This window comes from Pleurodeles waltl, chromosome 10, assembly GCF_031143425.1.
Source record: "Pleurodeles waltl isolate 20211129_DDA chromosome 10, aPleWal1.hap1.20221129, whole genome shotgun sequence".
NCBI lineage: Eukaryota > Metazoa > Chordata > Amphibia > Caudata > Salamandridae > Pleurodeles > Pleurodeles waltl.
The window spans coordinates 1,064,045,163-1,064,067,886 of NC_090449.1; the positions used below are offsets into that span (position 1 = coordinate 1,064,045,163).

The 22,724-nt window shown below is 51.4% G+C and overlaps 1 protein-coding gene across 2 annotated transcripts in view; it reads left to right on the plus strand.

The window, feature by feature from the left end:
• RFTN1 (raftlin, lipid raft linker 1) overlaps window positions 1-22,724 on the plus strand; it is a 282,797-nt gene that overhangs the window by 222,019 nt on the left and 38,054 nt on the right. For both annotated transcript variants that reach the window (XM_069212084.1, XM_069212085.1), the window contains exon 5: window positions 21,747-22,140. In XM_069212084.1, the coding sequence (XP_069068185.1) occupies window positions 21,747-22,140 (394 nt within the window). The remainder of the gene's footprint in view (window positions 1-21,746; window positions 22,141-22,724) is intronic.

A 22,724-nucleotide genomic window follows, 5' to 3' on the forward strand; every position in this document is an offset into this window, starting at 1 on the left:
CAATTCCCCTTGACCAGATAATTCTCGCCTCGGTGCCTAATCTAATTCATGGGTCCCACTCTGCAACTCTGGGCAATAGCTTGCTTAATCTCCACAACGGCCCCAACAGCGCTTGGATGCCTGGCTTCACCCTGGGGGTGCTCAGGAGTGGGCGCCTCACAGGGAAAAGCCAGGAGGGGTTCCATAGCGGTATGAGTACAGCACCTTGAGACCCTAACGGGTGAGTAGTGCGCTATACAAGTGCTAATTTACACAGGCACACACGTGCATCCCAGGTCCTCACAGGTCGCAGAACCACTGCACAGGCACACAGGTGCATCCCAGGTCCTCGCAAGTCGCAGTACCACTGCACAGGCACACATGTGCATCCCAGGTCCTCGCAGGTCGCAGCACCACGCCACAGGCACACAGGTGCATCCCAGGTCCTCGCAGGTCACAGCACCACTGCACAGGCACACAGGTGCATCCCAGGTCCTCGCAGGTCGCAGCACCACTGCACAGGCACACAGGTGCATCCCAGGTCCTCGCAAGTCGCAGCACCACTGCACAGGCACACACATGCATCCCAGGTCCTCGCAGGTCGCAGCACCACTGCACAGGCACACAGGTGCATCCCAGGTCCTCACAGGTCACAGCACCACTGCACAGGCACACACGTGCATCCCAGGTCCTCGCAGGTCGCAGCACCACTGCACAGGCACACAGGTGCATCCCAGGTCCTCGCAGGTCACAGTACCACTGCACAGACACACAGGTGCATCCCAGGTCCTCTCAGGTCACAGCACCACTGCACAGGCACACAGGTGCATCCCAGGTCCTCGCAGGTCGCAGCACCACTGCACAGGCACACAGGTGCATCCCAGGTCCTCGCAGGTCGCAGCACCACTGCACAGGCACACAGGTGCATCCCAGGTCCTCGCAAGTCGCAGCACCACTGCACAGGCACACACATGCATCCCAGGTCCTCGCAGGTCGCAGCACCACTGCACAGGCACACAGGTGCATCCCAGGTCCTCGCAGGTCACAGTACCACTGCACAGGCACACACGTGCATCCCAGGTCCTCGCAGGTCACAGTACCACTCCACAGGCACACACGTGCATCCCAGGTCATCAGCGGTCACAGCACCACTGCACAGGCACACACGTGCATCCCAGGTCCTCGCAGGTCGTAGTACCACTGTACAGGCACACAGGTGCATCCCAGGTCCTCGCAACGTGCATCCCTGGTCCTCGCAGGTCACAGTAGCACTGCACAGGCACACAGGTGCATCCCAGGTCCTCGCAGGTCGCAGCACCACTGCACAGGCACACACATGCATCCCAGGTCCTCGCAGGTCGCAGCACCACTGCACAGGCACACAGGTGCATCCCAGGTCCTCACAGGTCACAGCACCACTGCACAGGCACACACCTGCATCCCAGGTCCTCGCAGGTCGCAGTACCACACCACAGGCACACAGGTGCATCCCAGGTCCTCGCAGGTCGCAGTACCACTGCACAGGCACACACGTGCATCCCAGGTCCTCGCAGGTCACAGCACCACTGCACAGGCACACAGGTGCATCCCAGGTCCTCGCAGGTCGCAGTACCACTCCACAGGCACACACGTGCATCCCAGGTCATCAGCGGTCACAGCACCACTGCACAGGCACACACGTGCATCCCAGGTCCTCGCAGGTCGTAGTACCACTGTACAGGCACACAGGTGCATCCCAGGTCCTCGCAGGTCGCAGCACCACTGCACAGGCAAACACGTACATCCCAGGTCCTCGCAGGTCGCAGTACCACTGCACAGGCACACACGTGCATCCCAGGTCCTCGCAGGTCACAGTACCACTGCACAGGCACACAGGTGCATCCCAGGTCCTCGCAGGTCACAGTACCACTGCACAGGAACACACGTACATCCCAGGTCCTCGCAGGTCGCAGTACCACACCACAGGCACACAGGTGCATCCCAGGTCCTCGCAGGTCGCAGTACCACTGCACAGGCACACAGGTGCATCCCAGGTCCTCGCAGGTCGCAGTACCACTGCACAGGCACACAGGTGCATCCCAGGTCCTCGCAGGTCGCAGTACCACTGCACAGGCACACAGGTGCATCCCAGGTCCTCGCAGGTCGCAGCACCACTGCACAGGCACACAGGTGCATCCCAGGTCCTCGCAGGTCGCAGTACCACTGCACAGGCACACACGTGCATCCCAGGTCCTCGCAGGTCGCAGTACCACTGCACAGGCACACAGGTGCATCCCAGGTCCTCGCAGGTCGCAGTACCACTGCACAGGCACACAGGTGCATCCCAGGTCCTCGCAGGTCACAGCACCACTGCACAGGCACACACGTGCATCCCAGGTCCTCGCAGGTCACAGCACCACTGCACAGGCACACAGGTGCATCCCAGGTCCTCGCAGGTCGTAGTACCACTGCACAGGCACACAGGTGCATCCCAGGTCCTCGCAACGTGCATCCCAGGTCCTCGCAGGTCACAGTAGCACTGCACAGGCACACAGGTGCATCCCAGGTCCTCGCAGGTCACAGCACCACTGCACAGACACACAGGTGCATCCCAGGTCCTCGCAGGTCACAGCACCACTGCACAGGCACACAGGTGAATCCCAGGTCCTAGCAGGTCACAGTACCACTGCACAGGCACACACGTGCATCCCAGGTCCTCGCAGGTCACAGTAGCACTCCACAGGCACACACGTGCATCCCAGGTCATCAGCGGTCACAGCACCACTGCACAGGCACACACGTGCATCCCAGGTCCTCACAGGTCGCAGAACCACTGCACAGGCACACAGGTGCATCCCAGGTCCTCGCAAGTCGCAGTACCACTGCACAGGCACACATGTGCATCCCAGGTCCTCGCAGGTCGCAGCACCACGCCACAGGCACACAGGTGCATCCCAGGTCCTCGCAGGTCACAGCACCACTGCACAGGCACACAGGTGCATCCCAGGTCCTCGCAGGTCACAGCACCACTGCACAGGCACACACGTGCATCCCAGGTCCTCGCAGGTCGCAGCACCACTGCACAGGCACACAGGTGCATCCCAGGTCCTCGCAGGTCACAGTACCACTGCACAGGCACACACGTGCATCCCAGGTCCTCGCAGGTCGCAGCACCACTGCACAGGCACACAGGTGCATCCCAGGTCCTCGCAGGTCGCAGCACCACTGCACAGGCACACACGTGCATCCCAGGTCCTCGCAGGTCGCAGCACCACTGCACAGGCACACACGTGCATCCCAGGTCCTCGCAGGTCACAGTACCACTGCACAGGCACACAGATGCATCCCAGGTCCTCGCAGGTCACAGTACCACTGCACAGGAACACACGTGCATCCCAGGTCCTCGCAGGTCGCAGTACCACACCACAGGCACACAGGTGCATCCCAGGTCCTCGCAGGTCGCAGTACCACTGCACAGGCACACACGTGCATCCCAGGTCCTCGCAGGTCACAGCACCACTGCACAGGCACACAGGTGCATCCCTGGTCCTCGCAGGTCGCAGTACCACTGCACAGGCACACAGGTGCATCCCAGGTCCGCGCAGGTCACAGTACCACTGCACAGGCACACACGTGCATCCCAGGTCCTCGCAGGTCACAGTACCACTGCACAGGCACACACGTGCATCCCAGGTCACAGTACCACTGCACAGGCACACATGTGCATCCCAGGTCCTCGCAGGTCGCAGTACCACTGCACAGGCACACAGGTGCATCCCAGGTCCTCACAAGTCACAGCACCACTGCACAGGTACACACGTGCATCCCAGGTCCTCGCAGGTCACAGTACCACTGCACAGGCACACAGGTGCATCCCAGGTCCTCGCCGGTCACAGCACCACTGCACAGGCACACAGGTGCATCCCAGGTCCTCGCAGGTCGCAGTACCATTGCACAGGCACACAGGTGCATCCCAGGTCCTCGCAACGTGCATCCCAGGTCTTCGCAGGTCACAGTAGCACTGCACAGGCACACAGGTGCATCCCAGGTCCTCGCAGGTCACAGTACCACTGCACAGGCACACAGGTGCATCCCAGGTCCTCGCAGGTCACAGCACCACTGCACAGGCACACAGGTGCATCCCAGGTCCTTGCAGGTCACAGTACCACTGCACAGGCACACACGTGCATCCCAGGTCCTCGCAGGTCACAGTACCACTCCACAGGCACACATGTGCATCCCAGGTCATCAGCGGTCACAGCACCACTGCACAGGCACACACGTGCATCCCAGGTCCTCACAGGTCGCAGCACCACTGCACAGGCACACAGGTGCATCCCAGGTCCTCGCAAGTCGCAGTCCCACTGCACAGGCACACACGTGCATCCCAGGTCCTCGCAGGTCGCAGCACCACGCCACAGGCACACACGTGCATCCCAGGTCCTCGCAGGTCACAGCACCACTGCACAGGCACACAGGTGCCTCCCAGGTCCTCGCAGGTCGCAGCACCACTGCACAGGCACACACGTGCATCCCAGGTCCTCGCAGGTCACAGTACCACTGCACAGGCACACACGTGCATCCCAGGATCTCGCAGGTCGCAGCACCACTGCACAGGCACACAGGTGCATCCCAGGTCCTCGCAGGTCGCAGTACCACTGCACAGGCACAAACGTGCATCCCAGGTCCTCGCAGGTCGCAGTACCACTGCACAGGCACACAGGTGCATCCCAGGTCCTCGCAGGTCGCAGTACCACTGCACAGGCACACACGTGCATCCCAGGTCCTCGCAGGTCGCAGTACCACTGCACAGGCACACAGGTGCATCCCAGGTCCTCGCAGGTCGCAGTACCACTGCACAGGCACACACGTGCATCCCAGGTCCTCGCAGGTCGCAGTACCACTGCACAGGCACACACGTGCATCCCAGGTCCTCGCAGGTCACAGCACCACTGCACAGGCACACAGGTGCATCCCAGGTCCTCGCAGATCACAGTACCACTGCACAGGCACCCAGGTGCATCCCAGGTCCTCGCAGGTCACAGTACCACGCCACAGGCACACACGTGCATCCCAGTTCCTCGCAGGTCACAGTACCACACCACAGGCACACACGTGCATCCCAGGTCCTCGCAGGTCACAGTACCACTGCACAGGCACACACGTGCATCCCAGGTCCTCGCAGGTCACAGTACCACGCCACAGGGACACATGTGCATCCCAGGTCCTCGCAGGTCACAGTACCACTGCACAGGCACACAGGTGCATCCCAGGTCCTCGCAGGTCACAGCACCACTGCACAGGCAAACACGTGCATCCCAGGTCCTCGCAGGTCACAGTATCACTGCACAGGCACACACGTGCATCCCAGGTCCTCGCAGGTCACAGTACCACTGCACAGGCACACAGGTGCATCCCAGGTCCTCGCAGGACACAGTACCACTGCACAGGCACACACGTGCATCCCAGGTCCTCGCAGGTCACAGTACTACTCCACAAGGACACAGGTACATCCTAGGTGAGCCCGTCTGCTCATTGGCTCAATTAAGGCTTTGTTTTACTTCTCCCACCCAACCCACCATTTCCATCCAACCTTCACCAAAAAGCAGGTGGGTGGATACGCTTCTCCGTGGCATTTTCCAGGCTCTGGCATTCCCTTCCAATCAATCCATGAAAGGAGCCCAATTTACTCAAATTTAAGAAGGTTATGAACAAATAGATTTAACTTAAACGCGATAAATGCTTTAATCTTAAAACTATCTTAAACAGTGCAAAGAACCTGCAGGGGTACGTCTGGGCTTTAAAGGCCTCCATATGGACTACTGGTGAAACAATGCTGTGTATCCTGCTGCAGCTTTGCCCTTTCGTGCCTTGCGGCATGGGCAAGCCTCTAGATGGTGACAGTACTGTATAAAGATGTTTATCTAGGACACCATCATCCCTGGCACTGGCAAATGCTGCATCATGTGCCCACAGGTGCGCCACAGCAGACAGGTTCAAACTGCACACTGGTGCTTCCTAAGGTCTCCCAGTGCTGTTGACACCTGCTGGACCTTTGCCCCTGGTACTGGTATCTGTCTTGGTTGGCAGAGGACTGGTATCTGCTGTTGCTGCTATTGCTGCTGCCTCCGCAGGACATCATACAACTTTGCTGATGGGAGAAGTCTGCCACAGGTGACTTGAGATGACTTGAGCATAGGGATGGGCGAAATCTGCTGTTCTGCCCGTGGAACTGACAGAATTGTGGCCACTTCACTAAACTCTTTAAGGCTGAGTTCTGGCCAATGGTCGCATGGAGAAAGTTTTCTTCCCTGAAGCTCTGAAATATCTGAGCAAGATTTGGCGTCCCCAGCATGATTTTCTAACAGAGGCATTCTCCGGCGTTCGCAAGTGTTCGTGGTCAGAGGGCTGGCGTTCGAGTACATTTCCTTCCACTTGAGTACATTTTATAATCGAGTGGCAGCAAAATCAACTCGAATGGCCACGCGCTCTTGCACAACACATGGTGAGGATTGTGCTGATTTTCAGCACTACTCGGGCTACTGGTGCTAAGTTGCAGCGCGAGCAGCATATTTTCCACCCATAGTCCGAATTCCACAGAATCTCGCTGAGTTTTTGTGTAACTCTGCAAAATTTCACAGAGTGAAACTCTGCAAGTTCTGCCCACCCCTACTTGAGAGAACTCTGCTCTTGTCTAGTCCAACAGACGTCAGAGCCTCTCTCTGCTTTTAATTTAATTTCAAGATTTCTTCATATCCACAAGACTCAGAGAGTGAGTTTCCACAGAATGGCAGATATTGAATTTTCAAGAGAGATGAGGTGCAACCATGATGTTCTGCTTGTGACTTCACTGAGGCAACGCCAGGATGGTGTAAAGGGATTGCAAGGAATATGTTCCACAGTCCAAACCGTGGTGCCTCTCTGGAGTATCATGTCTGTGTCATCTCCTTAACCTGGATCTGCTGAGAAATCTCCACCGATGAAGAGACCTGTCTCTGGAGAAACATCTGCACCTCTGTACCCTACCTTACAGGGAGCCTCTGCCCTAGGGATGCCTTTGCGTTCGAGATACTGCGATAGGTAGTCGTTGCCACGGATACACCACTGGATACAGATGCTGAGGCACAGGATGAGAGGCATCTGTTGTCTCCAGAGATGGTTTTTTATACTCTGTTGGCACTAGACTGCCTCCTTCCTCTTGTTTCTGTAGCTTTCTGACGTCCTTTGTTTAGATACTGGGACAGTCCCGAAGTCAAGGGGTTGGTTGGACATTAACAGTGTAGAGTTCTCGACTTAAGGCTCTTGATGGCAAAGTTCAGGTCCTTTATGTGCTGAAGGACTTGGAGATGGACTCATTCTTTCTCCCCCTTGAAGGCCCAACTGAGCCATCAGGTGAAATACCTGTACTCCCTCATCCTTCTATATGAGGACCCATCCCATAGCTCATATGCCTCAACTGTTGGAGAATTTAGAAGCCAAACCACACAAACTCTGTGTCCGTCCTTCCAAGGATGTGTTCCATCACAGGGAGAGGATGAGAAAACAAAATGGCTTAAAAGGCAGCTGAGGAGAGAACTCAAAGATGAGCAAAATAAACGAACTCCTCAAACACAAAGTGAATTTGATATCTGACATTTAAAGATGTCGATCAAAGGCCTAAAATACCCAAGTGGGCTCAGGAACCCTGGCCTCAGAGAGCTGAAGAATTAACTCAACACCTGACACTGTTGTGGACTATGGAATGGTCAGTGAAATGATGAAGTCCAGTGTCCTACAGACAATAATAAGGGTGTGGAATGTCAGAAAGGACTTTGGGGGTCCAGATTTTGTACCAGAAGGATCTGCATTCAAAGCCACGGTTCAGACAAAACTGTTATATGAGACAGAAATGTTATTTATGAGTGAGTTGCAGACCTGATGTGTTATAGAGGGTCAATGCTTGAAAAGTCTGCTCAGACCGCCCAGTCAGCTGAGGTTCAGGCCAAGAGGCTGGAGGCAAGGCTGATGTCCTGGTTCCACTTATCTATACCAGCACCTGCACGATTCGAGAATTAGCTACTGATTCCAGGAGAAGATACAATTGTAGCAACAAAGCACAAAAAGGGGAATTGAAATGGGCTGTAAGTCTGAGATTCAATTCGATTTTTTTGGAGAACAGCTCTCTTTGACTCTCCCATCCTAAACTCTCAGCATCAAATCTATCATACAGGCGAGAATTGAAGACGCGCCTACAGAAAGGGTTATAATTATTGATTAACGGATCGGTCGCAGCCCTGATGAGGGATTCGTGGAGGAGCGATACTAGTCCCCCTGTATTTCGTCTCTACTCAGGCAATATGAAAGTCAGAATAGGGATCAAACCACAAGGTGCCAAATCAGAGATGTCAGGCTGGCTGAAAAGTAATGGGGATATGAAATTGTGGAATTTCAATGAAGGGCATTTAAATTCTGTAAAGGAGAAGTCTCAGAAGCCTACAAACACTATCTTAAGATTTTTTTTTCTTATTCGTGGTAAACAAAAGTGGGGTGTTTTTATGTTATGTTAATAATTTTGTAAAGCGCGTGAATACCAGTTGGCGCTAGTGTCAGACATGATATTTCGGAACGAAGACAGAGAAGGGAATTTAGACAGAAGAGCAGGAAAGGGAAGTGTTTAGTTGTGTCCTAAGTTTTAGGAGATGAGGCTGAGCTCTATGATGGTCAGGCATTGAGCTCCACCACTTGGATGTAAAGTTAGAGAAGCTTCTTCCTCCACAATGTGCTTTTTTGGTTCTAGGGATGATTACCTGCCTCCCTGCACTGGACTGTAGGGGACGAGGAGGTGAGACCATTTACAGATGTCTTGAAGAAAGAGGGCCAACCAGGTGCGAGGCCTTATGAGCCCAGTATAATTACATGTGTATTGACTCTATTAACAAGGCAGAAAATATTGCCATATATGGACATGCTTTCAGTATGAGCTCATGTGTAAAATTAAAATGTTACCTATTGAAATTTTGTTTTAGGATCCTGCCAGGAGGCAAGAATATTCTAATGTTTTTGGCCTGGAAATTCAATCTAAATGTCAACAGTCAAGAGGTGTAAACTCCCACCCATTTTGGCGCCAGAAAATGCGTTGGGCTAAGTGGGGGTTTTTAGTCCAGACATCTGGACTCTGAATATAAGACACTTGAATGGAGAGTCACTGTGAACCCCCGGCCTTCTCTTCTTAATCGCCCCACTTCCGGCTGCTAAAGTTAGGGGGCACTGAGGAGGCGCCAGAAGTAATGTCTCTTTCTTACAGGTTCTTCATTTTTGGCACATCAGCCAGCTTCTGACTGAGGGATACTGAATGTCAGGAAGGAATGCCAGGGAGGGTGATGAGTGCACTCTGGCTGTCAGTCTGCTTCCTCGGAGCACTGACACAGCCAGAGGTGTCTTAAGGGATTTGGGCAACCCTCCTCCTAAAAGTGGATCATGCCATGTGATGCCAAGATATGCAAGAATGATTGATCCATTGCAAGAGCCTCGTTTCTGATGTCCATCAGCACTGAATAAAAGCATTTATATCTCATCTAAATCACAAGTCATGAACATAGGGGAACAAAGGACAATTGAGGTGTTTGAGGGGCTGGTGTGTGCAATAAAAGTAATCAGTATATTTGTTGTATACTTGGGCAGCAATATAGTCCATCAAACTACACGAGCAGAGTTTCTCCTGATACTGCCCAGTCCGAATAACTTCTCCTAAGTTTTGTCAGCTAAGGAAACAAGCATTTTTAATGCAACCGGGCTCGCATTAGCTCGAGTTGGAGCTATTTGCGTTGTAAACTCCTAACCTAACTTTTCTTGCCACACAAATTAAAAGAAAAAAACACAGCGCAATCGCGCTATGTAAAATGCGGCACAATCGCGCTGAAATTGAAAACTGATAGCCTAGATACGGTTCTTCCTCGTAGGACAATAAATGGTCCGTGTAGGAAAGCCAGTTCCCTGTGGTTTACACCCCACCTGCATCTCCTCAAAAAGGAGTGTAAAAAGTTAGAGAGGAGTTGGAGAAACTCATACGACATGGTGGACAGGGACGCGTATAGGAAGGCTATCAGAAGGTATCATATTGAGATTAAATCAGCACAAAGCTCCTTCTATCAGCAGAGAATTGAAGATGCCGCGGGCTCCCCTAAAGAAGTGTTCCAGGTTTTAAAAGAAATTCTCCAAGTACCCTTGGAAGAGAATCTGACGGACGCTTCCACAACTTTTTTCAGCAAAAAATCCTGGACATCTACTCAAACTTTGCCAATAGTAGCTCCAGGTCAGAAGAGTGGGAGAGACCCATTAACAACGGACTAGCTTCTATTCTTCATTTTACCCCTCTCTCTCAGGCACAGGTTATCGCGCATCTTGCTTCTCTTAAGTCAGGATCCCCTTTGGATCCTGCCCCCCCATATACTTGCTCAAGGGGCGGAAGCTATAATGCCAGTTCTAACAGAAATGCTGTACGCATCAATAACTAGAGGTTTAGTGCCGAGCCCATAGAAGCATGCGATAGTCAAGCCTCTGCTGAAGAAACCCACTCTGGATCCAGCAGTGTTTAAGAATTATAGGTCTATCTCCTTATTACCAACCCCGGTCAAAATATTAGACAAACACATTAATATGCAGCTATCCACCTTCCTAGAAGAAAACAGCCTCCTTCACCCTACCCAGGTGGGTTTTAGACCAGGGCACAGCACGGAAACAGTGCTTATCGCTGTTATTGAAGAAGCCATCATGCTGAGCTTGAGTGCAGCGTTTGACACTGTAGACCATCAAGTGTTGGTCCGGAGGATGAGGAATACTGGAATCAAGGGTCAAGCGCTAGCATGGCTCACATCCTTCTTAGAAGGGAGATCAATCCAGGTCCTTGACCGATCCCATCTGTCGGACAAACTTCAGTGTAATTGCGGAGTACCACAGGGCTCATCACTGAGTCTGACACTTTTTAATATATATATGGCCCCTCTAGCCACTCTGGTAGAGTCGTTTGGACTAGCGCTGGTGTCCTACGCAGATGACACTCAATTGGTTGTCTCCTTTTCTTCAAAGGTAGCTTCGGAAGGGGCCATACTTTCCACCTGTTTACAAGCGGTTTCAGGTTGGATGGCCGACAGAAAGCTGCAGCTAAATGAGGAAAAAACGGAAACAATGATTCTGGGCCCAGAACCAAGACCAGGCACTCTGCCTAGTATCCCATCGGCGCTGGGGGAACTCCCTCCTCCTAAGAAGCAAATCAAGAGTTTGCGGATTTGGCTGGACCCTTTTCTAACGCTCGACATACATGCTAGGCACATATCGTCGACCTGCTTTGGCCTACTTAGACTCCTGAGGAAGGTCTTTATAATCCTCCCGCCTTGGCAAGAAGGCTTATTGTGCAGGCCACCATTTAATCTAGACTAGATTACGGTAATGGACTGTTCCTTGGCTCTCCGTCCTATGTAAAGAAGAAACTGCAGAGGGTGCGAAACGCGGCTGCCCGTCTGCTGTTGGATATCCCAAAAAGGTACCTCTGTAAAATCTGGTCTAGCCTCCTTACACTGGCTACCTGTGGAGCAGCGTATAGAATTTAAGGCTCCGTGTTATATACACAGGGCCCTTTATGACAAAGGTCCCCCACTCTTGAAGAACCTTGCTGCCTTCTACAAGCCGAATAGAGATCTTGGATCCGCTGCAACAGCCCTGGCTACCCTACCCAAAGTAAATAAAGCTAGATGGGGTGGTGCCACAATGGCATTTCTGGGAGCCAAGTTGTGGAACTCCCTGCCTCTTAGCCTGCGGCTGATGAGTCAAGAATACAATTTTCGTAAGGCACTGAAAACGTGGTTGTTTTAGATCTGGTGATTGTAATGCCGACCCCTGGTCATGGTCCGTTAGCGCTGGGAAACCCTAGGGTAGCCATGCGCTGTACAAATGGTAAAACATAACATATAACATAACATGATGGAGGTGTACATAGGCGTACCAACAGCGTACCTTGTCCACAAAATGTATCAGGACTTCCATACATGGGATGTGGTATGAGGTGTTGTGGGCTGATGGGTTCCACCTGTGCCCTACCACAGTGTCGCTAACTTGCGGAGGTGCATAGGGGCATATTTACAAGCCCCTTGTGCCTCCTTGCATCTCACTAGCGTCATTGTTTTAATGCTAATGTGGAGTTAAGGAGGCCATTTCCCCGCGCCATATTTACAAAATGGCTCCATGCTTGCATTGCGCCACCTTGTAAAACCTTGCACCACATTATACCTGCGCCAGTCATAATGTATGCAAGGGGGGCATTCCCCCATTAGGAGGCCGCAAAAAATGGCGCAGTGAAATTTACAACATTTCACTGCGCCATTTTTTCCATCATTTTTAACGCCTGCTCAGAGCGGGTGTTAAAATGACGCACCGATATGAACCTATGTGCCTCCCTGTGCTTTGCTGAAGTAGCGTCAAAGGTTTTGACGCTTGTGCTGCAAAGCGCCACAATAGTGTCAAAAATGTTGATGATCTTGTGCTAACGACCGCCACGGTGCGCCGTATTGTAAATACAGTGCAAGCCTGGTGTTGTTAGGTGGTGGTAGGGGGGCGCAGGAAAAGTGGCCAATCAGAGCTGATGCGACACTTTCTTGTAAATATGACCCACAAAGTGAGAGGGGAGGTGGGCAGAGTACTGATGATATGGCGGCAGGCGGAGATCATTAAATGACGTGCGAGGGCGTGGATAGTTGTGTACGTAAAGACGTCGGCATAATTAGTTACGGGGTGCCGGCTAGGAGAGGCCGACCGCAGGGGGTGGAGGGTGGGAGCGTGGTCGAGGGAGAGGAATTCCAGGGAGGAGGGGGTTCATGTCGCGCAAGTCAGGAGGGGCGGAGCAATGGGCAGTCCATCAGTTATGGGCTGTCTCATGGAAGGAGAACATCTTGGCGTATTCCCTGCAGGAACTCTGTAAGGGGGTGGCCCACTGAGGGCAGATAGGGCGCTGACAGAGGTGTTGAATCTTAGAAACAAGCATTGTGCACACACATCCAACACAGACTGTGTAGCAATGACTGAGTGCTACCACATGTTTACTTAGGAGCTAGACGTTTCTGATGCTAATAAGGAACGCGATGAGGTAGACGTGGCGCTGTTATACATCATCATATGAATGGACTTAAGGCATTTAATCCAGCCGTCCACACAAGCCCTGGCCTGACATGGTTAACAGCAAGTCCCCTTGTGGGAAAGGTGCGAGCACAGGTCTCATAAAGTAAAGCGCTATCGGCTATAAAGCTAGGCTCCTAGGCACTATCGATACACAACATACTGACACCGGACACCTGTCTATTGCCATACACACTGCATTACAAATAAGCATTCTGATTGAATGACTTTGAATGAATTGTGTACTAATAAACTTTATGACCAACAAACAGTTGAGTGGTTGCGGGAGAGGTTGCAAAACTAGCAAAACACCTTTAAAAACAACCCTACGTCGCTTGGAAATGGTGGAAGCTAAATCTGACGACAGGCCACCCTGAACGCCAGCTACATGCCTCGTGGCAGAAGGTACCCCCCTCTCCCTGTTACATGCTGATAGCAGCAGCCCTCTTGGACACACTAGCAATTCTCACCCATTCCTGATTTGCTATACTGATTTTGGGGGCTCAGTCACTAGCATATCTACGACATGGTTTAAAAAGAGAAAAGTCAAATTACACCTGTACAGCAGTTCCAGAAGGCGAGGAGGGCACGGCTACAGAATAAGACAGTCCAATCAGGGATGAGCAGCATCAAACTTACCTCACTCTCTAGTGGCTAGTGCCGGTCAGTCCTTGTTAGGAACACAGTAAAACCGACCACTGCACGATGGAGAGAGATGGCGCACTTAGCTTTTCTGCTCACCTAATTTGCTTGATAAACTCCATCTTTGCAGTGATGCGGGAACATGGCTTGAAAAGAGTTACTATAACACGTGATGCGTGGCACTTGGCAGGGCTGTCCCTGTTAAAAGGAAAAAGCTAAGAAGTCAAAAAGCCAAGGGGTGGGGGAGGAGGAGGCAGCGTATCCTTAGTCGGGCAATGACGGGCGAGGATAGGCCCACTCTTGACTCAGGCTTCACCTGGGAGCGGCCCGCGTGTGTCCTGCACAGCAGGCCAGGGTCAGCGCTTTAAAACTCTTGAAGATGATGCCGCCCTCCATCCCGCAGCAAGACTTGTGGTGAGGGACTGGTGCCTGGCATCTATAGGCCAGCTATAAACCGTTGTTCACTGCACAGCGGGGTCAGGGGCAGCGCTTTATAGCACTTGAAGGTGGCTACGACAACCCCGCCGCACAAGGCTCATGACGTAGAAGTGGTGGCTTGACCTGCAGCAGGGACAGCGCTTTATAGCACTTGAAGGTGGCTACGCCAACCCCGCCGCACAAGGCTCATGACGTAGAAGTGGTGCTTGACCTGCAGCAGGGTCAGGGGCAGCACTTTATAGCACTTGAAGGTGGCTACGCCAACCCCGCCGCACAAGGCTCATGGTGAAGAAGTGGTGGCTTGACCTGCAGCAGGGACAGCGCTTTATAGCACTTGAAGGTGGCTACGCCAACCCCGCAGCACAAGGCTCATGGTGAACAAGGGGTGCTTGACCTGCAGCAGGGACAGCGCTTTATAGCACTTGAAGGTGGCTACGCCAACCCCGCCGCACAAGGCTCATGGTGAAGAAGTGGTGGCTTGACCTGCAGCAGGGACAGCGCTTTATAGCACTTGAAGGTGGCTACGCCAACCCCGCCGCACAAGGCTCATGGTGAAGAAGTGGTGGCTTGACCTGCAGCAGGGACAGCGCTTTATAGCACTTGAAGGTGGCTACGCCAACCCCGCAGCACAAGGCTCATGGTGAACAAGGGGTGCTTGACCTGCAGCAGGGTCAGGGGCAGCACTTTATAGCACTTGAAGGTGGCTACGCCAACCCCGCCGCACAAGGCTCATGGTGAAGAAGGGGTGCTTGACCTACAGCCCTTCCGCAACCCTTTGTTCGTCCCCAAAAGGATCAAGAGATGGAGTTTGTGTTGTAAGCGGTGAACTTAAAAGGAAGGCACAGGTAAGTATTTTTAGTAGACACATTTTGCAAAGGGCCCCTGTTTTTGTTCCCTTATTAAGAGAGCCCGCATGTGCATGTTTTTACCTATGGACAATGAAGCACATGAGTCCAACATGCTAACTTTACGGAGTAAAGCAAATGAACTCACAGACTGGTGAAGAGCGCTGTGTCTTTATGCCAAGCTAAGGAATCCAAACAGCACACACTCCCTAAAACAAAAAACAGCAATTAAACTGTCGGAGGTACGTAAATACACCTAGGAACACACACTGACTCAATTACAAGGTAGGTCACGTCACACCTGCAGTCTAACAAAAACAACGTGATGACCCTTAACCAAACCTAATTGGATCGCAAATGGAATAATGTAACCAACCTGAAATCTCTATGGCCATGATGGACAGCCCACCCAACCAATGGCAAACCATGAAAACGCAAGAGAACAATGGCTGAAGGGGGCTGGCCCACTCTTTGTACTTACAGTTCATTGTACCTTTTGAAGAATTTAATAACATGAGTCGTTTTAAATTCATATGTTTATTGGTAGCCAGACCTAAGCAGTTCACCCAGCGGAAAGGAAACGAACAGCGCTGGGAGGCCCCCAGCAACTACATGTCCACACGGATCACACATCAAATACTGTGACTAGGTGCCAAGAAGCCCCCTCTCCGTGGGCAGCGCTTTGTTAATGAGGGGGAGGCTGGCACAGACGGGGCCCCGTCGATTAACTCTCTGCCCGCTGCGGGAAGTGGTTTTGCAGCGAAATAACAATTCATCTCTAATATTTGCCACAAACCCGATGAGGGGCGCGGGGTGCGGAGGGAAGCTGGCCCTGGGCAAACCCGGGGTGACGCAGGCTGCCCACATCTGGAGCCGCGCGCCCACGGCCTCTGGATTATTTACTGGAAGCAGTGAGAACAGGAGGGGGCGCCCCCCGCTCTCTCCACCCCAGCACCATGGCCCAAATTCAGAGATATCGCGACCTTTAGGCATGAGCAACGTGGCCCCTGGCCCCGGGCCCCAGCCTTTGACAGAGCCAGGTCAGTTCTGCAGAGTCTAGCCCTGATGACCTTAAATAGTTCTTAAATAGGTTGTTTTAAATAGTGTTTCCTTTAATTTGTTTTTAATATGAGTGATGTGTAAGAACTATTACAGATATCTTGCAGAGGAATGTTGTATTTGTTTTCATGCAACATCCATAAAAAGTTGTTTTTAGATCAAAGTTTCTTTTAGATCAAAACAGGACCACACATATGAGAAGCGAGGGGGGGAGGGTCACAGAGTTTATTTGCAGTAATATTAATGAGCTGCTGCTGTGTTACGATATTGAAAACACGTCACTATCCCTAAGTATTACATGTAAACACATTTAGAATTTGGACCAGTGTCCTGTCCACTGTCAGTGACCTGGGCAAAGAGGGCATGAAAGGGATGAAACTGGATCATACATTCAAAGCTGTTCCAATCAGGGGCCCCCAAAATATGCTTGGCCTATGGCCAGTGCTTAATTTGTGCTTGTTGTTTCCGGTGCTGAGCACCGGCACTTATTTTTGAGGGCCGGGGCTTATTCTTCTGCCTCAACCATTTGCTGCGAGCAAAAGACACATATGGGAAAGACGGAGGGAGGGAAAAACGGAAAAGCGCCAAAAAGGGAGAAAGTAGAAAGTTGCAAGAGTGAGCTGAAGGGGCAGGGAGTGGCTTTATATGGATTGAAGAGGCCCGAGATGGCGTCAGGATTGCACGATTGCGCGCCTCAGTATCTTGTACTCGCACATTTAATTCAGCAGCCGCATGTTTAAGAGGACGGCATTGGGCACCGGCACCTTTTCATTTACAAATTAAGCACTGCCCAGGACCCCAAAATCCTTAAGATGTCCCTGACTTTAGGGCAAGGGATTCATTCAGGAAGAGCAGACTGAGAATATGTCTCCCTCCAACTGAGAACAGCAGGTCCTTCCAACTGAAGGAGGCTTCTCTGTTCCACCCAATATCCAAACCCCCTCCAGCATCTCCCCAGTGCTCTAACGCCCTGAAGTGACTGCAAGGTGACACTTAGCACTCTACAACACACCCAAAATACCTGGTCTAGTAGGAAGGGTGGGGAGAGTAGCCTTGATTAGGACCCACTTGTGTAAACACAATACAGTGCTTCGACACAAAGTAAACCTTTTGGCGCTACGGACAGTATTTCAGCTCAGATAGTGAGGAGCTAGAACCTTCAGCTGACAAAATAAGCTTCTCAGTTGCGAAGTTAAAAAGTGTGGTTATGTTATGCGCATTTGTATTACGAGCGAACCACTATTTACACGGCATGGCAGCACCTTCAGTAGTCTGGGGGTTAATTCCAAGGGGTCTCCAGGTTTCTGTTCCATGAAGGTCTGTGGTTCAGCCCCTGTATCAGTGGTGTGAAAGGGTTTGTAGCGGTGCTTGGTGAATGTGTCCTCTCCAGTGAGCTGTGGCCGCTGGCGCTGTCAGTGTTCACTTCATGACTTAATAAATTGGAAGGGCGGTGCATTGAGCTGGTACCTTGAATGTCCTCACATACAACTTTCATGAGGAGGATCACCCACTCACAGTACATGCGTAAAATGTGAGTATTCCTGGGATATTCATGTATTAAGGGCCTGCTTTAGATATTGGCGGACAAGTTACTTCGTCACAACAGTGACTAATATCCTGTCGGCTGACTTCTAAATCCCATTATATCCTAGGGGATTTATATTTCAGTGGTCGGGACTTTCGCCACCATTGTGATGGACTAACTCACCCACCAATATCTAAATAAGGCCCTAAATGTTAAAAACTGTACAGTTTCGCCCAGGCCTCCCCTGGTTCTGACCAGCAGTGACTCACACTGAGATCTCAGACATGCAGCTGCAAGAAAATGCTTCTGCGTCCCCTTTACACACCGAGCATGAAAACATCTCTTGTAAGTGTGTAAGGCCTTCAGGAAACGCGCAGCATCCAGACACTGATGGATTACATGTATGGGGACCTCCTGTATCATTTGGTCTGAACACAAACCGGCATAAACGGAGGTGTGCTCCTGATTGGACAGATGTGGCTGTGCACCTCTTTCTGTAATACTGATTGTGCTGGCGTACATCTTTCACTGGCACTTCCTCTTTGCCAAGGGGTGGATGCTTCCACTGAGCAAGCCCAATGTAGCCAGGTTCACCCCCTGGCACCAGCACGTGTACCTTAATGGAAAATGAATAGGTGGACCCCACCAGGGCAAAAAGCCCACTTGTTTAGTCCTTCTCAGAGATGCCCTAGTGCCTCAGTTGTGGTGGGACCCAGAGCGAGGGGGTGCATTCACAGAGAGCACCCCTACAAAGGCAACAGGGGGCTGGTGTGGTGGCATGCACCCGGTCACGGCTCCGTCAGTGGTGGCTGGATCAGTCCTAGTCAGTGCAGACCATTATGTTTGTGCACCGACACAGAAGTACTCAGAAGCAGTTACACCATGATAATGGACTGGATTTTCCCCATCCCTGTAGAGAAAACAGACCCATTACGGGTTGGATACTGAGCGCCCACTAAGAAATGAGAAATTACTGGAGGAATCAGTAATTTTTGGTCCGATTCTCCTTGTATGACTTCATTTTGAGCCAGTTTTTCACCTCAAGATTTTACGAGATCTGCAGTGTTCTTCCAGATTTCTTAATTCTACAGGCCGTTAACTGCTGTTACTGCCCACATTGGAATTATGAGTCCACTCATAATGATGGCCTTTGTGTGATATTCTTTTAAATATTTACATATCATTTCTTTGTTCACCTAAATAGTGTAATGCAATAGCATAAGACAGTGGTTCCCAACCTTTTGACTTCTGTGGACTCCCACTTTATCATTACTGGAACTTGGGGATCCCTACTGAATCATTATTGGAAACCGGGGAACCCCACTGAGTCATTGCTGAAAGCTGGGGACGCAATCTGTTAATATTATTCAATTTTCTGAGCAGTTGTGGACCCCCTGAGGAGGCTTCGCGGACCCCCATGGGCCCCCGGACCAATATAATAGATATATTTGATTCACCAGTCATCTTCATATCTTTGGTGGTTGGTCCAGACCACGGCTGGTACATCTCCACACTTGGTTAACCCCTTCCACTCCATAGATCTATGTACCATCGTCGTAGCTATGTTAAACGCTTTTGACTGAAATGTTATTGGCGCCAACCAGATAAATGAATAAATATTGTGCCAGGGCTTGTTCTAGCTTCACTGCCAGGCACTGTTCTTGAGACCGAGCACAAGTTTAGCGTCACTTGCGCTCATCCACACAGCGCATTTTAGATCAAACACCTGCAAACACCCCCTGGCACTGAGCACTTTTTCCAGCGGAAGCACGCGTCAGCGCCTCCTGACATATTGTGAACAATGGCACCCGTAGACAGGAAGCGAGAGTGCCTAAAAAAAGAGGCCCTCGCAGACAGAGCCAGCAGTATCAGTGGGTGGGGTTTTCTGTGGCGTGTGGTGGAACATAGGCCAGGTGTCTCTTACACAGACACACACGCACACACACACACACAGGATGCAGGGCCTACGCACTGTGCTGAATCTAGTGCGTTAGACAGTTTCCAGCCCCGCAACTCTACAAAGCCGCAGAGCACAAGTACCGAAGGCGCCCGCAGAGAGTAGGAGAACGCCATGGGCACATTTTGGGTGCATCACATTAACAAACACTGCAGGGTAGCTGCCACTATGCATTTCACCTCTAAGACTGAGCACCAATAAACCACAGGGGGCAATCCAGTCTAAAGCCTCTGGTTCAAATTCAAGCAGGAAACAGCCTTAATGCAAGACTGGCTCCCTTTGTCATTTCCCCCCCTTGTTATCTTTAACACAGGAGGGCTGCATCTTCTCAGAGGAGGTGGGCTAGCTGGCCAGAGCAGGTAGTGTGGATGGTGCAGACCATGGACTGGAGGGGCATGAATGGAAAATTGGAGACCATCCAACAAAAAGTACGAGACCAGAGGATACCACCCAGGCCAACATTTTAGAAGAGAAAGTGAGAGATTTAAAAAAATAAGTGGGGAATGTATTTATCCTACTGACTTCTACTGAGGTCTGAATCGGGCCTATTGGCATGTATGGGACTGGCCAGTGTGCTGCTGCAGGACTGGATCCAAATATACATTCTTACGGCACCTGTCAGGAGCACAGAGAAAGCGCTATGGCAGGCAGAGAGAGAGCGTGACAAAAATGAGCACTGGCCTACAGGAGCAGATTACCGGCAGCGCATACTCCGAGTCACACAAGACCAGACCCTGTTGGCTGAAGTCTGCTGAGGAACCAGGTTTTTGCAAGCAGGAGTCTTGAGATGGGAGACTAACCTTGAAATCTGTAGTTTCCCACCTGAATCGGGAGGGTTGCATGGCATGTATGGCATAATGAGACATCCTCAGATTGAGACACACCCCCAGCATTATCTAGGGTGAAAGCACCACGGTCTCTGAGCAAATGCAGCAAGTAAACAACAAGCCTCTTTTGGCATGGTATTGGCTATTTTGAAACCTCACCTGTTTCTATTTCTTTCCAGTCACCCAAACTGCACCAGCTTGCAATCTGCCCTCGCATGGGCCTTAAGTGACTGCGTGGCCATGCAGGAGTAGATAGACCCTACAGCTTAACACAGTTCTGCAGGCAGGTCTCTGATTTCCTTTTTCTTCAGCCATTGTGTTTGCAGTGAATGTTTACCCCTCTGAACACACTTGGATTTTGAACTAAACTCTCCAACCTCCTTCCCACCCATGCACGTCATTGTGTATGCTAAAGAGTTCAAACAGTAAAGTCATGCATCAAATATTGTTGCGTGCCTTTGCCCGCATGTGATGGACCTTTCTCCATCAATGGTGTTTACCTATCTGGTCTTTCTAGAATCTCACCGCCCGAATATCTCATTCTCTTTCATATGTTCTTTAGTTGTACTTCTTTGGTTTGTGTAGCAACCCCCGGCCCTGGAGCAACAGAGGTGATCACTCCTCAGCATTCGATCGCACACTGTCCCGCAATTACGTCACAGCTGTTAATAACCACACCTTAACACCTCCCAACAAGTTATGTAATTCCTCGTCCGCCCAGAACCACAAGGGATTTGGACATAAAGGTAAGTACAGTGGCCGGAAACAATAGGGCAATGGCATAAACAGCATTACATGTAAAACGCGAGACAACTAGGCAAATAGTCTGCATTGCACAGCTTCAGGCGGTGTTTTTAAAGAAAAGCCCTGATGGAGTCTAACAAGAGTCCAAATGTGTATAGTTTGTGACATCTGGGTTCCAAAGCATTTGAGCAGTATTAAGGGAAAACATTTCAGGGGCACAGACAAGAATGAGAGTAAATTTAGAATTGACACCTCTGGGCATTTTAGAATGAGATTTTGGAGGTAATGACACTGGAGACTTTGCCAGTCAGTGTTCATGCACACAAGTGTTCACTGCTTAGAAGGCTTTCCAGTAGTTTCTTGACGATGGGAGAAAAAAGGGGCACTACTGATGTTTCTGGGAAGCTCCTTCCAAAGTTGGGTACATGTTCCAAGAAAGATTTTATTCCAAGAAGTTGTGGAGCAAAGAGTTTGTAACTACTCCTAGGTATCCCAGATCCACCCGAAACCTTGTGTTTTTGTGTTAAATATGCAGGGTGTTTAGGTGAAGAGCTTTAGAAGTTATTGATGTGTGAGTTGGTTGCTTCAAGACTTCATTTTTCTTGCAGGTTGAAGATGCTGCCACCCGTGGCTTGACGCTTGTTGGCATCATCCATCAGTGCAACACCGGCCTGATCCGCAGAGGAAGTCGCGAAGAGACGCCAACCCAGAACCTCCCCAAGGAGGCACTCGAAGACGAAGAGACAGCCTCAAACCATGAGTCCAGCCCAGGGGGGAAGAGAAGAACCGATGGGCACCTGGTACCAGCAGCAAACGAAGGAGGGATCCCCAAACAGTCAGCATACCACAGTGAGAAGGAAACAGAGCAGGGGGTGGAGGGTCTCACCCCCGAAGACTCAGGAAGAGAGACAGAGGGAGACCTGCTTCCTGAGGAAATATCTAAAGGGGCTTCAGTGCAGGGGAAGGACATCTCAGGCCCGATCACCCGTGAGCGAGGAGGGAGTAAGTGTCAACCTCTTGCAAGAGAGGGCCCTGTTTAAGTGATGGAGAAGAGAAAAGCACTGATATCCCTTTGCCCACTCCCTACCACCTCCCTACCTGTGTCCTCTCTGTAACGTCATCGTCTGCTTGGTACCTCCCACCAATGCATCTACCCTCTACCACCCACCGCTTCACCCCCTTCCTACATACCGCTAACCCATCTACCCTCTACCACCCACCTCTTCATCTGCTCCCTACCTACCCCCAACCCTTCTACCCTCTACCACCCACCTCTTCGACTGCTTTCTACCTACCCCCAACCCATCTACCCTCTACCACCCACCTCTTCGACTGCTTCCTACCTACCACCAACCAATCTACCCTCTACCACCCACCTCTTCTTCTGCTTCCTACCTACCACTAACCCATCTACCCTATACCACCCAAAACTTAGACTGCTTCCTACCAACCACCAACACATCTACCCTCTACCACCCACCTCTTCATCTGCTTCCTACCTACCACCAACACATCTACCCTCTACCACCCACCTCTTCATCTGCTCCCTACCTACCCTCTACCCATCGACCCTCTACCACCCACCT